The 22,636-nt window shown below is 40.7% G+C and overlaps 1 protein-coding gene across 2 annotated transcripts in view; it reads left to right on the forward strand.

Moving 5' to 3' along the window:
* SLC9A7 (solute carrier family 9 member A7) overlaps positions 1-22,636 on the forward strand; it is a 69,248-nt gene that overhangs the window by 19,520 nt on the left and 27,092 nt on the right. For both annotated transcript variants that reach the window (XM_030234807.2, XM_030234808.2), the window contains exons 2-10: positions 12,768-12,967; positions 14,289-14,366; positions 15,032-15,108; positions 15,758-15,870; positions 17,205-17,310; positions 17,587-17,728; positions 21,011-21,116; positions 21,452-21,540; positions 21,653-21,766. In XM_030234807.2, coding sequence (XP_030090667.2) covers positions 12,768-12,967; positions 14,289-14,366; positions 15,032-15,108; positions 15,758-15,870; positions 17,205-17,310; positions 17,587-17,728; positions 21,011-21,116; positions 21,452-21,540; positions 21,653-21,766 — 1,025 coding nt within the window. The remainder of the gene's footprint in view (positions 1-12,767; positions 12,968-14,288; positions 14,367-15,031; positions 15,109-15,757; positions 15,871-17,204; positions 17,311-17,586; positions 17,729-21,010; positions 21,117-21,451; positions 21,541-21,652; positions 21,767-22,636) is intronic.

Consider the following 22,636-nt stretch of genomic DNA (forward strand, 5'->3'; position numbering starts at 1 on the left):
TGATCACATTTTGAATTACACATTTGTGTAAGAAGTTCATAGCTGAAATTGAAAAGCTCTGTGGTTTGGGAGTTTTCTAAAACTCTTCCAAAACATTTCTGTCTTTAAACCCAGGAAGTGGCTTTTTTTAGGTCTCAAAAGTGGTTTTAGCCAGTAACATTCAGCTGACATCTAAGGGGAAAAAAAAGGCAATTTTTCCTTTTCTTTTTTTCCTGGAGGCTTGAGTAAATTTTTGGTCATTTTTTTTTCTCTGTAGCTATCACAGTTTCAAGTTGCAAATGTTTTGTCCTAGTAGATCTTTAAACTGTGAACCTGAGCTTGAACTTTTAGATTTGTTTGTCAGACTTAAGTCAGTTCTAACTCTTCAACGCTTTAATTTGTTTTGTTTGCAGCTGTGTACTTTTCTTTTTTCCCCTCCCACCGTGATGAACAGCATGGAAGATAAATGTGTGGGAGCTGCTGCAAACTGCTAATGGCTTTTAAAAGGCAAATCATTAAATCAGAACTCTCTCAGTCTCTGGTCCCAGCACCAGGGACTTTGTGTCTGAAAAAAAAATGGACTTCATTTAGAGCACATGTGTAGCCTTTTTAACATGAATTGCACAAAAGACATTCAGTTTCTGCCTATGAGGTGTATATGAACTCAACTCTAATACTTTGAGACATTAAAACGTTTCTTCTGAGGTGGAAAGTATCATGTTGTGCTGAAAATGCTGTGTTGCACTGGAAGCCTTAAGCAGTGTGTTGAAAGGAAAAGTTATTTATCTTCTGACTTGGTGCTTTGAGCAGCAATGGGAGATATGGGAAATCCTAGGCTGTTTCTCTTTGTTTTAATGCTTGGAAGAGGAAAGATGAGAGCTGTGTTTCCTGTTGGCTCTGGGCAAGTGCCATTCACCACTTCTGGTGGCTTCCCTAAATGTTAAGGTGTACAGAGGGCTGGTTCCAAGCCAAAGCTTGGTGGAGGCAAAATAGGAGTTGCAATGAGCTGCCCAGACACTTTACCTCCACTGGAGTAAATCTGAGGTCTTTATCTGTTAGATACTGGTCCAGCTGTTGTGCTGTGAGGATATTAATAAAGTGCCATACCCTGCCATTTAACCTGCAGATTCACATGGTAGAAAATCTTGGAATGAGTACTTTTTACAGTTTCAAGAGGAGTTTCTCCAAGTATCTAATTAGTCATCTGTCTCTTAACCATGCTGTCCAAAAGCAGCAGTACTAGCACATAATTTTTAAAAACAAAAACCCAGTTGCATGCTCTCCGAGGTAGCTCTTTCCACCAGCAGTGCTGATGGATATAGATTGTCTCAGCACTTAGAGCAGGGTAGAGTAACCTTTTATCTATACATACCATTGTTCCTTGGGGGTTTGTTGGTTTCTTTCTGTTAGTTTCAACTACTTATCTGATACCAGGGCCCTAGCAGGCACATTGCTATTAAATGAGGTGCTTTTTCTGTGCTTTGGGATGGCTGTTGCAAGCTGGACAAAATGCATTAAAATATATTGCATGTTGCTGTCACTGGCACTTGCATTTTTCTGTCATGCAATTTTCTTAGTTTTTGGAGAAGTGAAACTGAATAGAAGCCAGAATTAGCTGATCCTGTATTTGACTTGAAAAGTCTAAATGGAAAAGTGGAAAGGCTGTGAAGGTTACATCTGAACAGTGATGTGGCAGGCTACTTAAACTCGTGTGCAAAAAGGGTAAAGGATGTGCATGGTGAGCAGCAGTGCTTGGTTTCATGGCCTGCTGCTGTCTGTCCTTCATTGTGAGCATGGCTGTGGGTCCATCCCATCCTCTCATTTTATATAAAGGAGGAGTTGTTCATACTTCTGGTGGCAAATGTATAAATTCCTGGGTGTTTATTAGATTCATAGGCTTTTATAAGTATCATGTGCAGTTAATTATCTAAAGAGCAAGTTGACTTAAGCAATTTTTCAACTGAACTGATTAGACACAGTTTTATTGATGAAAATAGATATTTTTGAATTCATTTAAATCATGTCGTGAGAAAAAAAATTAGGGAATTTTGGAGGATATTCTGGTGATGCTTGTCTGAAACAGCCCTGAAAGTGCTGTGGTGTGAAAAAAGTGAAATGAAGATCCTTCTTCTGGCTTGGTATCTTCCTGAGAGGTTACTCCTCTACCTTGGGATGCAAGAATTGCTTTATAGAGATTGTTTTGCAAATGTCCAAACCCACAATTTTAGTGCAGGGCTGAGAGCTGTTGTGTTGAAACTGTGTGGGAAAACCTGCTGTCTTAACAGCAGAATTTCTGAGAATTTCTTATGTTTGTTCAAGAAAATATGCAGAGGAGAGGAATGAATGGCCAAAAGACAGCATAAATAAAAAATATGGTTTGCACACTTAAAATGGGTTGTTTAAGAGGAAGCTCATGGGGTGCAGGATGGTTCTGCTCATGTAAGTGGGATCAGCCTTTGGAAGGGAGCTTTAGTCCTTACCCTTTTCTGTCCTGCTGAGGGGTTTTGCACCAAAACCCTGTGTTGTCAGTAGCTGCCCTGGATGTCAGTGGGTCAGATTATTCCGTGTAGCAGCAATTGGCTGCTCTTCATCCCTAGTAAATCTGATTTTATTAGCCTTCATCTGGCACCTTTTGCCTAGGAGGAAACATGAAATGATAGGTTCCCATCCACTTGTGTGCCACCAATGAGACATGCTGGGGTTAGAGCTGAGGTGGCATGCAGAGAGGAGACAAAATGGATGTGAGTGCTCAGGCATCTTGTTGGTACCACTGGGGCTAAAAAAGATGTAAGGGATGGCAGAAGTGTCAGGGTGCAGCAGCACCTGAGATCTGCTGGGAGCAGGCAAGGAGGCATCAGTGTGTAGTGGGAGCAGAGCAAGAAGCTAGTGGCTAGGAACTGTAGGGTGAGCTCAGCTGGAAAAAGGTAGAGCTTGTGCCAATTTAGGAGGAAAGAAGAGTGGTAATGAGCTGTGTAGGAGTTTTGGAGCTGCAGCTGTGGGACCTCTGGACAATGTACTTTTTGTAAGCAGGCTGAGCTTTTAGATGGGTTTTTTTTTTGTTACAGCTCAAAGTGCATTCTTTCCTCTTCTCCAGCTCATGGGAATCAGTCAGGAAGGCAGAAGTGCTGTGAAACTGTTCATTCACTGCGGGCTGTGGTAGAAGTCATTTGCTGGCTTCTGCAGTTAGTACTAAAAAATCTGCTTCAATTTCAAACTACATATGAAAAGAAGTAATAGTAGATTCCTTTGCTCCTCTGCACAGCTGTCCATAAGGTCCTAGAAGAGCATTTGCCAGCTTTTTTTGGTTCAAAGCAGATAGAGTGGGATGGATGTTAGCACAACTGTACAGTGGGATTGGCAGCTGTGGTGTGGCTGTGAGAAGGCCATGGTCAATGAAGTGCCTGTGCTCTTAGCTGTCACCCAGAAAGGAGAATCAGGAAACGTGGGACATCTTGGCTCTGCTTTGGAACACATCTGTAAGGGGCAGGTTGCTTCTATGAGATGGGGTAGGTCTTTTATTGCACTGTGTGTTTTTGGATGCTGTAATAACAAGGCTTCTATGGTCAGACATAATGATCACAGAAAGCCAGAGGTGTCATCTTGCTGCTATTTCTGTCTTCTGGGTCAGTACATTTCTCTGTAAGCCACAAACCATTTTATCTACAAGTGCTGGTTGCTTTTCTGCCCACAGCTACAAAACATGGGGCTTGCCACAGCAAAATAATTGTTTTCTTGAAAATTCAGTCAGCTTTGAAGCTTTGTCCCCTCTCCATGTAGAAGGTTGTGTTGTTAGCAACTGGAAAGGGCTTGGTGCAAAAAAATCTTCGGGAAGAGAGGAGTACTGGAATGTTTTCACTTGTCTCAAAGAGAATTTTCTGGGACAGGTTTTATTTCATTCACCTTGCTCAAATTTCTTCTTGTCCTTTTCCTCCTAAGACTTTGTTTTGTCCCCTATCCCTAATTAGAAGTTCCCAGGAATGGTTTTTAGGATGAAGGCCCCACATATGTTACTTTCTACAAATGAGCAGAGGCCTGAGGAGGGGATGTCAGAATGTTTCTAGTGAGAAAACAGACCTAGCTACACTCCTGGTAGCTATTGTGGGATCTCTGAACCCAAAACTGTACCAAGACGGATGCAGTTCCTGCCCCTTCCCCCTTCCCCCTCCCCTTAAGTCAAGCCTTCATAATGAAATGACAGTGTCAAGAAAGAGATTGTTGCTGCTTAATGAGTTTCAGTTGGGTTACAGATTGAAGCCTGACTCCTTGCAATGACAGATTAATAACTCCTTCTGCTGAAGCTTTAGGAGGGGGGATAATTATTTTCTGGGCTTTTTTTTTTTTTTTTTAACTGGAAAGCTCATTTCTTGCTAGTGCCTGAGCCAGGTGCTATTACTGTAAATCTTTTTGTAACAAAAGACTTGACATTATTGTTTTTCAGACTCTGATGAACTTGTGGCCTCCTGTTTGAGATATGCTGAGTGTCCTAACATGCAAGTGGGAGAAAAAGCAGTAACAGAACCCAAGGATTAAATAGAAAGCTTTCTGTTATACACCATAAAAACTGCTGCTGGTCCTGCTGCTCTTCCTGGGGCCCACCAGCATGGTCACTGATGTGCCTGGGGGAAAGAATCTTGGTCTTTGGGGTTTTACTCATCTGGCTTAAAGGTCTGTGTTGAAAGAAATCCTTCAGCTCTGCTGCAGGGGACTGGGAGCAGTTGCAGTTGGCACTCTGTTAGGGAGTCATTCCTGTGTGAAGGAAGGAAAGAGAGCCACAGTGAGGCAGGCTTTGGTGTCTTTGTGATGGCCTATTGCTGCTCACACCTCTAGGAACATATGTGGTGTTGGTACATGTATGGCTTTCACTACTTGGGTTTTACAAATAAGGAGGGAAACTTAAATGTTGAAAAGTGTAAAGGAGCTTTTGAGATGTTATTTATAAAGTATTTAACAGCAAGTGCTTTAAATGCTTTAATCTGTGTTGCATGAAACAATGATTATGCAGTAACTAAACTTGAAAACACCTGAGTTGAAATGAGTTGCAGACTGTAATCTCTGACAATTACCTATGCCCTTTATAACTGTGGTATTTTATTTTTGAGTTGAGATTCTCTTTAAATTGTTTTCTGTAGCTTGTCCATGGTCTTTCACTGAGTCATTGCTAAGGCTGGGGTCGGCTCAGGAGCCTTGACTCATAGTCCCATGCTTGGACCAGAGGCCACATGTGATTACCACAGGACAGCAGCTCCTTCCAGGGCTGCCTGTCAGTTCAGGCTGTTTGACAGATGCTGTTGGGTTGGGGTGTGTGTGTGTTTTGTGGGCTTAGGGTTTTTTTAATGCTTCTAAACTTTTTTTTTGGTCTTTTCTGGATTTTAGATTCTAGGGGAGAATAAAACCAGCAATTTTTTTTTACTGGCTGTCATTTTGCTACATATTTATTGTCATCTTTCTGTGACTGTCCTCTAGCTAATAGGGTCTACTCATCCCTCCAAATTATTTGGAACAAACTAATTTTTCTGGGGTTAGAGATCTCCTATGTAAGTGTAAGGCTGTATATGAAACTTAGTAGTTCTTCAGAAATTAACTTTTGAAATTCCAAAGCAATCTTCTGTTTAAATCTCTTGATAGTTGTGTTTTAAATCAGTCTTCTTCTGCTTTGAACCTGTTCTTTAACCCTACTGTCAGTAAGAATGTGCATTACAGAATAAAGCATACCTGCCTGCCCCTGTAGTTTGGTTTTTTTTAACCATTTTGCTATACATGTAAGTATGTAAATCACACAGCATGACACAAAATGAAAAAGAAAGAGATCCCTACACTTCAGTGAGCTTTTTGGAACCAAAGGCTTGTGAGAAGGCACAACTGCACAGTGCACAGGCGTCTGGCAGCACGAAGCCAGCAAGTTAATTTGATATTTGGTTTTGCAGAGTGTGCCAATAACTTTTTTGTGTAATCTGTTTATTTAAATTCCAAACTATGCTTAGTTTGGCTGATTTTAAACGTGAGTAAAATGCTTATTACAAAGATGCCCTTGATAGCATGGTGCTATGTCTGCCTACAAGGAGGAAGAACTACCAGCTTGTTTATTGTCTTTTAACTTCCTTATCTAAAATAGCCCTAAGGCAATGACAAAGCATGACCTTGAACTTGTTATTCAGTATTTTAGAGTTTGGATATCCTCAAAATTTCTTCCAGACTTCTAGAATTGGCATCCTCTGCCTTCCTTTCCTGTTGAAAAAGGCTGGTTTTAAATTTTTTAAAACTGAAATGTAGTGAGGATTTATTGTGTGCTCACACTGCTGAACATAAACTGCTTCCCATTTTTCAAAGTTTGCATCTTCTGCAGCAATGTGACAAGCTGGCAAATGCCACACAGGCAACATTGCACCACTGAGAAAGTAGTTGATGATTAGCTGTGCTGAGTGCAAGACAGAATCACAGAATCACAACGAGGCTGGAAAAGACCTCTGAGATCAAATCCAATTCGGGATCCAACGCCACCATGTCCATGGACCATGGCACTGGGTGGCACGTGCAGTTGTTCCTTAAGCACCTTCAGGGATGGTGACTCCATCCCTGGGCAGTCTGTTTCAATGTCTAATCAGCCCATCTGTGAAGAAATTCCTCCTAATATCCAACCTAAACCTTCCCTGGCACAGCTTTAGGCCATTTCCTCCTGTCCTGTCACTGGTTCCCTGGGAGAAGAGGCCAACCCCACCTGGCTACAGCCTCCTTTCAGGTGGTTCCCGGGAGTGATAAAGTCCCCCCTGAGCCTCCTTTTCTCCAGGCTTAACACCCCCAGCTCCCTCAGCTGCTCCTCACAGGACTTGTGCTCCAGACCCTTCACCAGCTCCATTACCCTTCTCTGGACATGCTCCAGCCCCTCAATGTTCTTCTTGAAGTGAGGTGCCCAGAACTTGGCACAGGACCCAAAGTGTGGCCTCACCAGTGCTGAGTGTATAGAAAATGCAGATGCTGTCGGAGGCCTGGGGTTCTGCAGACACTGGTTTAACCCTTCCTCAAGGGTTGTGTGGTGGTGCTCCTCTGCCCTCCTGTGCAGGGTAGTACAGTCACTGGCAAGCAAATGTAGGTACAGAGCATTGCTAGTGCTTCTGGAGATGGTATGGAACATGTGATCTAATTTTTTTTTTTTAATATACAACATTACTGGCTCAGTTCTGGATCAAAAAAAAAAAAAGCTTCAATTATTTTGTACAAGTCTTGAAACTTCATCAAAAATCACTGTGAAATTTGAAGGTGTGGACTGTGATATTCCAAGGATGACACTGTAATAGGAAAAATACTTTACTTGTTGGTGTTTAGGCTATTTAAAGTAAAACTTTCCAAGTGTGATATCTTAATGCACATAAACATCCAGAAGAAAAATGATCTATGTGATAAACACTGTGTATTATTATTAGTCTTTCACCTTGAAAATACATACAGGACTTTGTTTCATCCTTCTTGCCAAGTTTTTTTCAGCTTTGTTTCTTTGCCCTCAAGCTGGTAGAAAGTTCAGTTTGGAAGTAGGGAAGAAAAATCTAGACTTGTAAACATAAGAAATCCTTTTTTTCCCCCCACATTCTTTGTGTGTTATTTCAAAAGCTAGCAGTGTTTTACTCTCCATCACCAAAGAAGCTGGTGTGTCCAGGTGCATAAAATGGGCTATTCTGCCTCTGTGTGGGCTGCACTAAGGGATGACAAACTCTGCCAAGCCAAGACTGACACCACTGACAATGTTACCCAGCTTCACACACCTGTCAGGGCTTTTCTGTAGTGTCACTTCCAAAAGATACTACTGTTGCATTAAAAAAAATAAAAAACCCAAGAGAAGTACTAGTAACAAGTGTTTTATGTGATGTATCACAGTACCTGCTCTCCTGTACTTGTGTGGAATTAGCTGAATTTCTCCTGGTTACCCCTTTTGCCTGCTTTTAGGGTCATTTGAGGCCCAAGGCAGGTGGCAAGTGAGGGTAGACTGAGGCAGTAAAAGCAGCCCCCTGCTAGCCTGCTGGATCTCTTTGGCTTTTATGATGAGACTCATTGCTATTTCTTTTGCTCTGACTTACTGAGTTAGGAGAGCAGCCTGTCATTTAAGCAAAATAAAAACCCAGCTCCAAAGCAACAGATAGCCCCAAGATCTGATCCAGAAAGCAGTTCAGGTGATTTAAAGGAAATGTTTGCAGTATGAGGTATCTGTCTGAGGGGTCCAAATGTTCATTAGAAAGACCTTAGGAGGTTTAGTCTTGTCCTGCCCTTTGCTCACTGCAGGCCCCCACAGCTTGGGTTGCTCATGGCCATACTCAGGTGAGTTTTGGCTATATGCAAGGAAGGAGATGATGCAGCTTTTGTGACAGCCTGCTCTGGTGCTTAGCCACGTCCTTGTTTCAAAAAACAAGCCTTGCCTAATTTTTTTCACCTACATTGCAACAAGTTTGTTGCCTTTGGTGTTAATCACTGTGCGCTTTCCAGAAGATTCTGTCCCTCTCTTCTCTGCCTCCCCAGAGAGCAGCTGCAAAGCAGTAAAATCTCTACTAAGACTCCCTCAGTTTGAAGGTTGGAGGGGAAGGACCCTCAGCTTTCAGCCCTGGCTCTTTACCAGAAGTGTGTGAAAGAAACTGTATCTAAACAGGTTTGAGCACAGGGATTGATCCACTCCACTGATGCAGAGATCAAGCTGAATTCACTGATCAAACTGTGTGATGTGAAGTGGGAATGCCTCTGGCTCCTGCAGTCAGCTGCCAGCTGGCGCTCCCTGAAACCTCAGGGCTGCTTCAGCAGGGAACTGGGCTGGAAATCACTCAGGCCACAGCTCTTACCAGATAAGGGCACTCGTGGTTATGTGTGTCTCTCTGAATTCACCTTCTCGCTTCAGTGACTTCTGTACTCAAACAAAACCAAAAGTAACAAAGACATTTTAAATGGTGTATTGTTAGATTGGTGTTGACCAATCTGTTTGCATCAAAGGAGGCTTAGATTGGATATTAGGATTATTTTTTTCACTGAAAGGGCGGTCAAGGATTGGAATTACCCGGGAAGGTGGATGAGTAACCATCCCTGGAGGTGTTTAAAAGATGTGTAGGTGTGGCACTTAGGAACATGGTTCAGTGGTGGACTTGGCAGGGCCAGGTTAACAGTTGGACTCTGTGATTTTAGGTGTTTTCCAACCTAAATGATTCTATGACTATGTCTGAAATCTAATATTTTTTATCATCAATAGTGATTTGTTTCAGGAGGGACAAAATATTCCCAGGATTTAACGCTTCACTCTCAGTAAGATGTTCCTTGTGTACAACCTGCATGGTCAGCATTGCATAGGCAAGCTGCTGGCATAAATGCTCTCTATTAAAAGTAAGAATGTAAGTCATGCATACAGGTTATTAGGTATTAGTTTCTGAGATAATCCTTCATAAGAGTCTTTGAGCAATGATGTAAACTTGCCCTTGCAATAGCTACCACAACCCAAAACTTTGAAAGTAAGGCCCTTCTCAAATTTTGAAGTATTTGTACCCATTTGTAGCTTTTTCTGTCTTGTTGCAGTCTTGCAATAAAAGGCAGTGCTGGATTTATTTGGCCTAGAGGTTCTTTTTTAGAAGAGGTAGAGTGTTCTTAAGCAGTCAGAAAAATATTTGCTTTTGTTCCAGGTTCTCCATAAGCTCTTCAGCAGTAACCTCTTGGGTAGGAGTAACACAGAGCTTATGTACTGATTCCTCTCTATCTGTTCCTAGGTTCCAGCAGCCATTCCTTGCTTCCAAATAAACAACAGAGCTATACTGAATTTTTGCTTATGTTAGCAGCCTATAAGTAAGACTTAAACTAGGCTCATCCATTGAAAAATTCCAGGTATCTCTGTTTCTATTCTACTTTTGTCCTTCAGCTGCAGCTCTGATGTTTCAAGAAAGGTTGAAATCAAATATCCAGAGAGAATTACGGAGGATGCCCTGGTCTTTGTATAACACCTAATGGCAGACAGCTTAGGAGGGCGCCCTTCCTGAGGCTATAAATCAGGCAGCTTCTTCTGCCTGAAAAGCATTTGGGGTTTTAGTTTTTTGTGATCTTGGGGAGCTGACTGAGCTGTCTGAGCTTTGTTAATGTCGTATTATCAAGTGAGATGCGATGTAGAAATCACATAACAAGTCCAGTAACTTTTTAGTGTGTAAAAGATTCAATGTTCATTAGAAAGCAGAAAATTCTTACAAATAGTTTTCTGTGAAGACTTCAAATATTTTTAGGAAAAGCACTAATGACTTCTGTTAAATGTGTGCTTTAATATCCAAAACCTTTTGGTTTGGGACTATATGGTGTATATATCAGTATGCCTGTATCTTTGTAAAGCCAGGGAGCTTTCCATTCTTCTAGCTGATCTTTTGAACTAACAAATGTCAAGTATTTTGCTAATGAAACTGGCTGTGAATTTGCGTGTCTTCCTTGGCCCCCTTTGTTTTGATACGTGTTTCCTTTAATGACTGAGCTGTGGGTGGCTTTACTCACTTGACTGCTTCTGACAGACTTTTGCCTCAACAAAGGTCCAGGTGCATCCTGCTGCAAGACAGCACCCTGACAGCAGAGACCCCATCTTCCTGAACTGCATGGTGCTCAGTATAAAAACCTCATCCATTTTGCTGTTTTACCAGTAGGAGCTGAATGAAAATTCCCTGTAGCTGTGCAACTGGGCCATGGGAGAGTGAGGATTCGGGATAGAATGTTTCACTTCAAATGAGAAGTACCAGTTATAAATATAATTGTCATATAACTTGTATATCTTATTATGGAGGAGAATGTACAAGTGGGTTGTAGCCAGTTATATAGTGCAATCACCTCCTGCTCTCAGGTTTCTCTTCCTAATGCAATAATAATGGGGTTTCCCATCTGCTTTTGCAATGCATTCAATAAGGACAGTCTCTGACCCTAAAAAGCTACTCTAAGAAGTGTCCCCCTCTCTATTCTCAGCTGAGTAGCAATATTGAATTGGCTTTATGCCACAGCTATGTGAAAGCTCATCTGTACAGGTTTCCTTTTGCATTCTGATTTACTACAGGATTTCTGGCTGATGCTGGTTAGGGAGATTTTTACCACAGTCAGTTTTCCTGATGTCTTCTGTGAGTGTAGCTCTTCCTAGCCATGAGTAGGGTGAGAGCAGCACAAGGCTTATGCTGCTTGCCTGGCTGGGTTGGTGAAGAGGTCTGTAGCCATAACTGCTAGTGCAAGTGGCTTAGAGGTGCCTGGCTGTAGACTGTCACTTTGTGCAGAGCTGTGTTTCTGCCTCATGCATCATCCGTAGCTGCAGAATGCTCTGGTGGTGTTAGGAGATGCTCCTATAAATCTGTGTATTTAAATTGTTAGCATTGAAATTTCATAAGTAGATTTATCTTGTTTAGGAGATTTCTTCCTGTGATCTCTCTGAGTATTGACTTCTCTTTTCTAAACAAAATGTACCTTAATATTCCACTTACTTTGGAATGATCATGTTGCTGCTTTGTTCTTAGAGAAGGAAGGCTGGAGATAAGCCTCCCACTAGTGTCACAGCTGCTACCTGCTGTATCTTCTTGCATTAAAACAGTTTTGTTACTATGAACTTCAGGAGAATGAGGTGTGCTCCTCTGGTTGGCTTTTTGGGGGCACAGCTTGGTTACTCTTTGCACTATGTCATGACAATAAGTCTATTTGGGGTTTTTGTTATGTGTGGCAGATTTTTTTTTTGTTTGTTTCACCTCATTTATTTTTTGGTTACTACCGGTCAGCTTCATTTACTACTGGGGAAACTGTGGATGCAGAGGGAGGGTCACAGGGAGCAAACCCAACACTGACTACTGACTCTTCAACAAAAGCACCAAACATCCACCTTCATCTTGCAGTGGTCTGGAACAAGGATTAAATTGCAGATCACCCTAAGGCAACAGGGAGCCTTTAGTAAGTGGCTATCAATTTGTTTACTTACCAGACCAAAACCACTTTGACTGCTCTTATATGTTCTTTCTGCAGATGTTCTTTTCTTAGTACATTGTAACAGAAATGATGCTCAGTTAGAACTTAGTGCTTCTCCAGCCCCCTGGCTTTAATTTACAAATGAGTCTGATGCATTTGTTATTGATAGTGTTTTCTGGTTGGATTTTCTCTGCTGCCTAAGTGATTTGTTCTATATTCCTGAAAGCTTGATCTCTAATGATTGCTCATTTACACCTTATTTTATTTTTGTTTATAAGAAATGTGGAAAATGCTTGCAAATGACATATAGTGACTTTTGTGCATGTCTGTCTTAGTTTAAAAGTTTGTGGAGTACACAGAAGATTGTGCAGCAGGCATTGTTTACTTGCCTAGAATTGTAAGACTAAAAACTGTGTTCTTGCTGCAGCCATCAAATAATGTGGCAAACATCACCATTCCAGATCACGTCACGTGTTTTCCAGCAGTCGTTGTTTCCTGGCAATAATGTGTTTGCTAGGTTCTGTCCTTAGGCAGGTGAAATGTATTTGGTGTGTCCTAATGTTCCTCGTGTGACCTCTCTGGGGGTTTACACTATCGAGGTGTGAATGAGGGTGAGGAAGACAAAAACTGAAATGGAACCTTTTGTTTGTCATTTCAGTCAGGTACCAGATATTTCAGATTCACTGGTAGTTTTGATGTGCTCAGGGCCTCTCTTCCCCTGCAGAAAACCGATAGAACCAATTCACTTCAACCTGTTTATGATGCCCATATGCTTGTGAAGTTCATGCATGATCCCTTGGATGATTTTTGGAACTTAGAGGGCAGGAGTAACAAACCAGCCTCACGGGTTTTTACCTCTCTTCCAGGACTCATAGTCGGGGTGATCCTGAGGTACGGGACTCCCTCCACGAGTGGCCATGACAAACCATTCAGCTGCTCACAGGAGGACAGGCCCTTCACCACCCTGCTGGTCAACGTCAGCGGCAAGTTCTTCGAGTACACGCTCAAAGGGGAAATTAGCCCTGGCAAGATACACAACGTGGAGCAAAATGACATGTTGAGAAAGGTGAGTGAGGCTGTACCATTCCACATGCTTGGCTAACTGTTCCTCCTTCATCTATGCTTTCCTCCCTCCTCCCCCCTCCATCCTGTTTGAACCTCAGGCAGTGTCAAGCATCAGTATTCCTGACAGAAACAGCACTTTAATGCTTAATTCAAAAGCACCTTCTGTATTATATCACTGCTGGAGAAAGCTGTGCTCTGTTACATGTATGTGGTGCTTTCCTAAAGGCCTTGGTTTGAAGACTTAATGTATGTTTCTAACATCTGTAGAATTTACAGAGACCAGCTGAACTGAAAAAAAAAAACAAAAAACCTTGTTCTGCCTTGTATAAATTCAAAGTAAGGAAAATTATAATTTCTTAGTGAAAAGCAATTGTTCCTTGTTGTTTTGGTCTTTTTTTTCCTAGGGTTTTAAAATCTGTTTATTGCCAGGAAATAGTTACCCTATAAAGCACCAAATGAGGCAGTCTGGTGTTGGAAGTAAAACTCACCTATCAGCAGTTATTCAGATGTGTTATTTGCCTTTTTATTCAGTGTCAGGAATTAATCACCTTTTGTGTGTATCAAAGCTAGACTTTGAAGCATAGGATTGTGATCTAGAAGTTCATCTTTCTGCAGAGTATGGAGAGAGCTTAGCTGTCTGTGTGTATCTGTCTGCTGTAGGTATCTCAAGTTAGCTGAAAGGAGTCCTGCTCTGGGAGGGCACAGTTGTAGTGTTTATCTTCTAACCTGTGCCTAGGCAGCAGGTGAAGAGAGCCTAGTTAGTCCCATATGTGTGAAGGTCTTCTGATTGCATTTTAACTGGGTTTTTTTTTGTTCTTTAGTTTAGTGTAGTCCTTCATGGATATCTGGAACTCCTACTGAAATACATGGAAGAGGTGTATGATCCAAATTTCTGAAAACCAGTCTTGTGTCTGGCTTGATTGGCTTACAATAACTGTTCAGTGGCTAAATTTGCACAAAATAGTAAGCTAAAATAGCATTTCATCTGCAGCTATACCAATACCAGGTATCACAATAATAGGAGAGATCTTCTCCAGCATCATTTCTGCTAGAAATTTTTAATTTAAAATAAGGGACTGTGTTTGGGACTGCTGCCAGATCATGAGTGACCAATGCAATGCCTATTCTTTCTAGATGGTATTTATCAGCAGGAGCTACAGCTTTTTGCTGCCATGTACAAATAGAGCTGGCCGGTGTTTTAGAGGCTCAGCTTATCGATTTCATCAACCAAAAATAGTGGTTGTCAGAAAATGAATGAGGAAAAAGCCCTAACAATTTGTATATGTCTGTTTCTAATTGAAATTTCATATTTTATTTTTTAGGTAACATTTGACCCAGAAGTTTTCTTCAACATTCTGTTACCTCCTATTATTTTTCATGCTGGTTATAGCCTGAAGAAAGTAAGTGCGATAACTTCTGAGGAGAAGAGATCCTTTTTTTTTAAATGAGAGATTGCTGATTTGTTCAGGCTTGTAGTCTCCTTTCAGGCATTTACTTACAGTCAGAAAAATCTCATTTCCTCCAGAGATGGTTAGGTCATATTGTTTTAAGAGAAAATACATATATTTTTGAGTATAAATATATTAAACCTTACTTAATTTTGCTGATTTGTTTTCCTTTGAACTTAGCCAGACATTGATGTCAATTTCATTTAAAGTAAATGATGTTCTGTTATGAATTGGTTTGGTCCTTCTGAAATGTCCAAAATGCAGTAAATTATGCTGAGAGGCAGACCTAACCCTGAATCCCAGTGGAGATATGCCAGACCCTTAATGGCAGAAGGGCCCAGATTCTGATCTTGCTTGAAGACACCATGAATTGGTGCTGGTTTCTGTCAATAAGCCTTCTGCCAGAAAGCTACATGTAGGGTCTAATGCATGGCACAGATCTGGTTTATTCAATTTATTCAAGTTAGATTGAATTTACATAGCAGTAATTGAAATGTTTCTCTGAAATGGATGTGTGTTTCTGTGTATTGATACAAGTGAAGTAGTGTGCTACATGGTTCTGAATGGGCAATATAACTTTTCTGAAGTAATTATATAAACCTCTTTTTCTTATGCAGAGACACTTTTTCAGGAATTTGGGGTCCATTTTGGCTTATGCCTTTTTAGGAACAGCTGTGTCTTGTTTTATTATTGGGTAAGTGAACTCTGATATCAGTTCCTCTCTACACTAAAGCTTAAGCTGATGAAGCACACTCTCTGTCTTTGCCTGCATATCTATATTTTATGTATGTATATGCACACACATTTAATTTAAGATAGCTGGTCATGTTGGTTTGCTTGCCTACAATCTCTTATCCTGCTCATATTACTGTGTCTTGTATAAGGATATTCTAAATACCAGAAATCCTGAATTGTTTTGGTGACCTTGGCTTGTGTCTCAAGGAATTTCTCTAGAGAAGTAATCTATTATTATAGATTGTTCTTACCTCAGAGCTTTTGGCCTATGTATTGTGTTAGGAGAATTAGTACTGAGGGGAATGTTGAGCAGAGAAAACTTGGTGGAAAATGGAAGAAACATGTAGACTCTGTGCTGATTGTGTGAAGATTTCAGAAGAAGATTACTGGTTTTATACGATGTCTCCTGGATCATATATTGCTTGATTTGCTTCATTGGGAAAAAAGGAAAGTTCACTTTGAGAGCTTTGTGCTACACTGTGGCAGTGTCCCACTGAGCTGTAGCACAAACAAGCCTGTCTGAAATAGTGTTGCTTGTGCTTTCCCTCGGTCTGTCTGACATACGACAGATTGTTTGACTTAGGATGTTTCCTCTTCTTTCTCTTCAGGAATCTCATGTATGGGGTTGTGAAGCTAATGAAGTTGGTGGGTCAGCTGTCTGATAAATTCTATTATACAGACTGCCTCCTCTTTGGAGCAATAATATCTGCCACTGATCCAGGTACCTTGATGAACATTTTTAATGACCTTCCAAAATAACCCTATTGTTATGATTTCAGCTGCATATTAACAGGACTTTATTTTCAGTTATGTCATATTAGTGTCTCTGAACCTCTTCTCTGAAACACATGCAGATTCTGAGTATTTTGAAAGCTGTTCTGCTGATTTATGACTGAACTGGCATGACACTATGGTATATTTGGAGAAAAGTCTAACTCTCCTGTTCAAATACTTAAATGGTTTTTGTTAAGTGGCTTCTTATTAAGTGTGCATCAAGTTTAGGATGGCAAATAGATGAAATTATTGCTTTTTCTGGATAGCAGGACTTCCTTCTTCAGCTACATTGCTTGGGGCTGGGTAGTTTAGGAGCAGTATTTTTAGTTTAAGAGCAGTATTTGAAACTTTTAGCTTTTTTAGGTGGGAGATTTTCTGTTCCTCTTTCAAATAAACTTCGTGTTTTATAAGTTAAGGCAGAAGAATGCTTTTCTGGCCAAGTGATTCAACTTTTGCCCAAATAATGTAGACATCCTTCAGAGTCAAGCAAGCTCACGCTGAAGTCTCCACTTGAGAGATCAGTTTGTAGGGCTGGCAAAGGTCAGGGGCCAGGGTGGGGAGTGCTGAAGTGTACAGCTTGACATTTAAAGCAGTTTATTTGAGGTGCTTAGTGGTGATTAGTGTGAAAACGGGAAGTAGCTCCTGTGATTGAGCTGAGCTCTGAACAGCTGGTGGTTGCATACAATTTATGCAAAAAATCACCGTGTGATTTTTGAAGTGCATCTATGGGAACATCTTCAAGATCATGGTCTTTCATCTCAGAATTTTCTTGAAAGAATGATTATAAATATTTAGCACTCTTGTCCTTTTTAAATTATGTGGAAGTTCACACCTGTGGCATAATGGATACTTAAGGGAACACTTGGGGTCATTTGTACTATTTTACAATGGCTGAAATAATAAACCTGTGTCAACAATCCATACAGATTTTAAAAGCAGGGGGAGCTGTGCAATGTTTTGTTTACTGTTTTATATGGAATATGTTCTAAAATAATATCAGGGCTTTTGGAGAAGGGCTTTGTCTGCCCCATGCCCCTTGCTCATGGGGCCTTGCTATGAGCACTGTGCAGAGGGAAGGACAAAAGAGCCACCTCTTAATGGAGCTGCCCTAAAACTGATGGAGGAATTGCTTACTTGTAGGTAAACATGACTATGCTTTCCCATTTCAGTTTTGATACTGTTACTTCAGTTCCTGGGTTTTCTTGCTTTAGCCAACCTGGAAAGTCTGTTCCACAGCTCGTGCAGTCGTTGCAGTGTTGTTTTCCTCTTTTCCTTCTGTAGTTACCGTGCTAGCAATATTCAATGAGCTGCATGCTGATGTCGATCTCTATGCCCTTCTGTTTGGAGAGAGCGTGTTGAATGATGCTGTTGCCATTGTATTATCCTCGTAAGTAACTGTGGGAATTTCTACTCTGAAATTACTGAATTGCTTTTGGCATTTGTCTAAAATAAATGCTTTTTCTGAGAAACGTTATTTTAAGTTTAAATTGATTGCCTTTAACTGGATTGATAACCATTGCAAACATTTTCCAAGGCCCCTAAGGCCAGAATGACACATATGCCTTTGTCTTGGGATTGTCTCCCTGTAGCTCAGGTAGTGTTGCTACTGAAAAAATCTTTCCTGATGCCACTTCTAACGTGTCATTGTGTTCTCTCTTTCTAGATCTATAGTTGCCTACCAGCCAACAGGTGAAAATACCCATGCTTTTGATGCTGCAGCATTTTTCAAGTCTGTTGGTGTTTTCCTGGGAATATTCAGTGGTTCTTTCATGATGGGAGCAGTGACAGGGGTTGTGACAGCTCTGATATCCTTTTTCCTATTTGGTATTCCAGCTGAGATAGCACAGGTGGATATTATCAGGGCTTTCCTGTTTCCCATAATAGCAGAATTGACTCTAGCTTGTTTAATTCTGAGTGTGAAGATGTGATCAGTATTCATTTGACTTCTTTTCTATAGAAAGACAATAGAGGTACCCACAGAAATCAACTTTTCCTTTAAAACTGAGGGCATAGTAGAAGTTTTAGTGATATTGCTACAGCAAACCAAGGCATGTCCTAACAATGTCTAGTTTCTTTTTATGGAGTTATAAAACCTAGGTTTTTTATTAGTCTTGAAAGCCATCTCCTATGATAATTGGTATTTGATTCTGTCTTCAGCAGAATCTCTCAGCTATTTCTGCCCCCCACAGCATTCTTTGAGTCTTGCATTTAAACTTTTTGCCAGAAATCTGATGTCATACATCTCAGATAAGACTTTATCTCTGCGAAAGTTTAACTCAATAACATGATGTGCCTTGCATAATCTGTTCCATTCTCCAATGCTTGTTGCTGTTAACTGGTTAGGTCTGAGGTGCTTAGCAAGCCCTCTGTGTGGGTCTTGTTTTAGGCTCAGGCAGTAGACCTTCAGCCTGACCTACTCCAGGGGTCATGATGCTTCTTCAGGAACAAAACAAAGTCTTTGCTTTCTGACAGGCAAGCATAGCCATATTTGTACACATCCCAGGCTGCTCTGATGTGCCTAGGCTTCTGAACACTGACCTGAAAGAGGTAAAATGTGATATTCTGCACAATGATCATGAACCTGTGACTCTGAAGCAGTACTGCCTGAACTGTATCTTATATACACGCTGTGCAGATTTTCCTGACATGTCTGCACGATGGAAACCCTTTAAGTAGAAAGGGGAAGATGTGCTGTTGATGCTTTAATCTTCAGTTCCACTGATCTGCAAGCTATGTGACCCAGAACCATGATTCCTCCTCTGGCTTTTAGGCTACCAGCCATCCATGGCTCTCACTGCTCAAATGCAGTTGTGGGTTTTGGCTGAAATGCATCTGGATCCACTTTGTAAAATTATGCTCTGAAGCAGCAGCCAATCCTTGCTTTTTCTAATGGCTGTGCTCAGGAAGGTGATGTGAGGCTGTTCAGAACAAAGCCTCTGTGGTGGCATTTTGCATATGTGGTGGGGATGTTTTAATTTTTGTTCTGTTTTGGTTTTGTTTTGTTCTTTTTCTTAGGTTGTTTAATTATACGGCTATTTTATTTTGTAAACATCCTCAATGTCATGCAATGATGTCTAAGCAAACAAAATTTGCATTTTACTATTCATAGCTGATTAGAACCCATGAATTAAGGATTAAGTTAATATCCCTATAGCATGAAGTACCTATACCTGTACCTCTTTGAGTAAGGGGTTTCATGCAGCCATGCACTGTCCTTTGAAAATAGATTGCTCAGTTTCCAAATTATGAAGATAATATGCAAGGACTTATTCTGGCTTTCAGCAAGCTGTCTCAGTATTTTTTTAAATAGCTAAGTTATAGTACCACATTGTATATTTTTACTAAATTGCAGCATTTGACTGGTTGAAAAGATGTGAAATACAAGGCCATATCTAACAAATGAAGAAGATAAATAAGAAAAAAATAACTAAAAATTTAGTTTCAGCTAACATTTCAATTTCATCAATTATATGAAATAATAAAATGTTTTTCTTTTCTTACCTTTCTCTCACCTTGAGCTTCCTCCAAAATGATGAGTACAGGTTTTCATTTCAGATTTAAATAAATATTTTGGTGTGGTTACTGACAATAACAGCAAGGGGAATAAACAGTTTGATTCACAAAACTGCCAGAAAAGACTGGAAATAAGGAACTGGTTCTGACAAGGCCTCTTGCCTAACTTTGGGGGAGCAAGATTCAGCCTCTTCCTCTCCCCTGGAGTAACTGTGGCTATCCAGTTTCCTTAGGCATCCATGAATGACTCTTGAGCCAGGCACTGGGATTATCTGAGTACCCTGTGGGGAAATGGGTTCCAATTTTTGTTATGGTGGATGTTGCTGCTTCAGAAGCATGATCTTAGAAAATAGATCTGTTTGGGGGAAGTGGTGGGGAGGAATTCAGCTGAGCTCAGAAGTTTTAGATGTGGTTTCTGTGCAGAATTAACAGCTGTTTAAAAATTATGCTGTGTTTTATATTTGGTGTAGTGCCAACATGGAGATGGATTTTTTTTTTTTAAGGATGCTCTGGGCTTTGTTTTGAGAGCAACCTTCTGACAAAGTAAGGTCATGGCTGAAGGTGTGTCTGGAGTATATGTTTGCCCTAGTCCAAGTTAGCAGAGAATGCCAGCCAGAAGTAGGTGTGAGTGGAGAGTTGGCACTGATTGCCTTCTGACGTGCATAGCTCTTTGCACCTCAGATACAGATACAGTGAGCTGTTCAGGGTGTACCTGCTGCTAGGGTAGTGCTCAGGAAAAAAACCAACACCGAAAGGATTCTATAAATAGGTGAACAACTTTTTTTTGTAGTGTGTGAAGAGCTAAATTTAACACTGCTAAAGTCTGTTCCGCTTCTTCAGTAGCTGTATGAATTGTTAATCCAGTGTGTGCTTTGATGTTCCTCAGGTTTTGCTCTCCTCTGCAAGATGAACTTGTTTTTTCTTTCCTTTGAAAGAAAAACAGCTGAGCTGCTCTGAGTTGGCTTTTTCTCTAAAACACATCAGCACAAGGAGAGGAAATACATTTGTAGGCAGCAATTGTTTTGCCTTAAAAATACTGAAGTAACCATGCTTGCTGGAAAAGGCTAATTAACAAATCTGAGAAGAAAAATTCTTGTTGGTCTTAGGGTTGCTGTAGTCAAGGACAGCTCTGTAAATTAAACACTTTTGAATTCGTTTTATGCTTTATTTTAAGGTAGGATTGGGACTCATAATTGAGGTTGGTAGGGTGAACAAAACATCATTCCCCCACCAATCCCCTGAAAAGCCAAGGCACACACAGTCTAAAAGGAACAGCAGGTAAATATTTCTTCCTTGCTAGCACTTCAAAGGGAATCATAGAATAAGACAATATTACTTCTAGGAGGTGGAGCCACACTTTATGCTATGGATATTTAACAAAAATAACCAAAACTGATTGTTGACAAGTTGAGTCTGAACTTTTCCTTGATGTGTTGGAATTTGCATTCTTCAGCATCAAAAGTGTTTTGTTTTCCAGCAAGCAGGGGCTTCTGAAACATAAAAGTGTTTTTCAGAAGTACAGGGAACAGAGTAGCCAAAGGATTTCCTTTTGATCCCTTAACAAGTGACTTAACGTGACAAAGTTTACCAAGTTGCACTGCTTCCCCCTGCTGGAAACGGCTCTCTTCTTCTTGATGTCCTGGAGCACTTTCTTGCTTGCAGAAGCCTGTGGATTTACTGGTGAGTTGCTTGGATTTAAGCGCAGAAGTCCATCTCAGCAGCTATTTTCCCACTTTTTCACTAAAGCTTTTCAATGAGAAATAAAGCTGTGCTCAAAGTTGGGTTGTTGGGTTTTTTTGCCTTCTGTTCCATGTTGAAGCTGCCGCTCACTGTGTAGCAAAGGCAATGGTTTGGCTCAGACACATCTCCCTAACCTGGTATCTCACTCACTTGAATCGAAGAGTCATAAAATCTCAAGGTTAAGGATTCTCTATAAATTAAATGGAGCTGGTGAAGGGAAGGTGTGGTGGGCTGGCAGTAAACAGGCTGATTTTTACATGTGGTTCTGTTCACAGGTGTGGTGGCTGTCCTCTTCTGTGGAATTACCCAGGCACATTATACATACAATAACTTGTCAGTTGAATCAAGAAGTCGCACTAAGCAGGCAAGGATGACTTTTACCTTTCTTACAGTGCATTGCTGTAGTAGTCCATGTGCTTTTGTTTTTACAGCATCTTTTTTACTTGGCCTTTAACATGTGATGGTTTTCTCTCTAGCTCTTTGAAGTGTTGCACTTCCTGGCTGAGAACTTCATATTTTCTTATATGGGCTTGGCACTGTTTACTTTCCAGAAGCACATATTCAGCCCAGTTTTCATTATTGGAGCTTTTGTATCCTTTTTCACATTGTGTGAGGTTTCTCTAGTTTCTTATGTGCCCAAAAACTTGTAATTTCTGTTGGCTTTATCAAGCAGATAATGGTGGCTGGTCTAAGTTTTCCTAATGTCTTGGAGGCACAATAATTTGGAGAAAAATCTTTGGTTACACCTTACATCAAAGCTCTAAGCCTCTGTGCCACAGAGTTGTTGGCTCTGTACCTGAATGTTAGAAGCCATATAATTTCACTAGATAAAGAAATGAATATGCTTTACTGAGTGCTTTGGCTATTGACAGCCAACACTGCTTGTGTTGTTCTTGTATTTTAACTCTGGAGACCTAGAAAAGTATTAATTCTTCTCTCCACTTCCAGTGGCCCCTTGAGAAGGTAAGGGGCAAACTTCAAATACATAAAAAGGAATGTGGGTGAATAGATCATCTTTGAGCAATTCCCCAGAGGTCAGGTGATGGGAGAGAAAGGAACTCAGCTGGGGTGCAGACCATCACATGAAGGGTACACAATTAAAGGTTCTGCCATTGTCTCTGGTTGATTTGGTACCTGCCTCTCAAACTGCCCAGGACTGAACACTTTGTGTAGTAGTCACACTCATGTAACCTCTGCATCCTGCCCCTGATGAAATGGAAGTCTCTCCTCACTATATTCCTGGCTGCTTGAAAATTCAGCAGAATTATAAGTGTGCGTGAAGAAATGGGAACCAATCTTCATTTCCCTCTGCCTGCTGTAGGAGTAGGGCTGTTGGCAATGGAGCTAAAATGCTGTAAAAGGACTTATAAAGATGGTCATGTATGAGATGTACTTATTTTCTCTTCTTTCTACTGTTTTCTGTACTGCTTCTCAGGATTTACCACATCTGTTTTTATTTT

The sequence above is a fragment of the Serinus canaria genome, chromosome 1 (genome assembly GCF_022539315.1).
Source record: "Serinus canaria isolate serCan28SL12 chromosome 1, serCan2020, whole genome shotgun sequence".
NCBI classification, from domain to species: Eukaryota; Metazoa; Chordata; class Aves; order Passeriformes; family Fringillidae; genus Serinus; species Serinus canaria.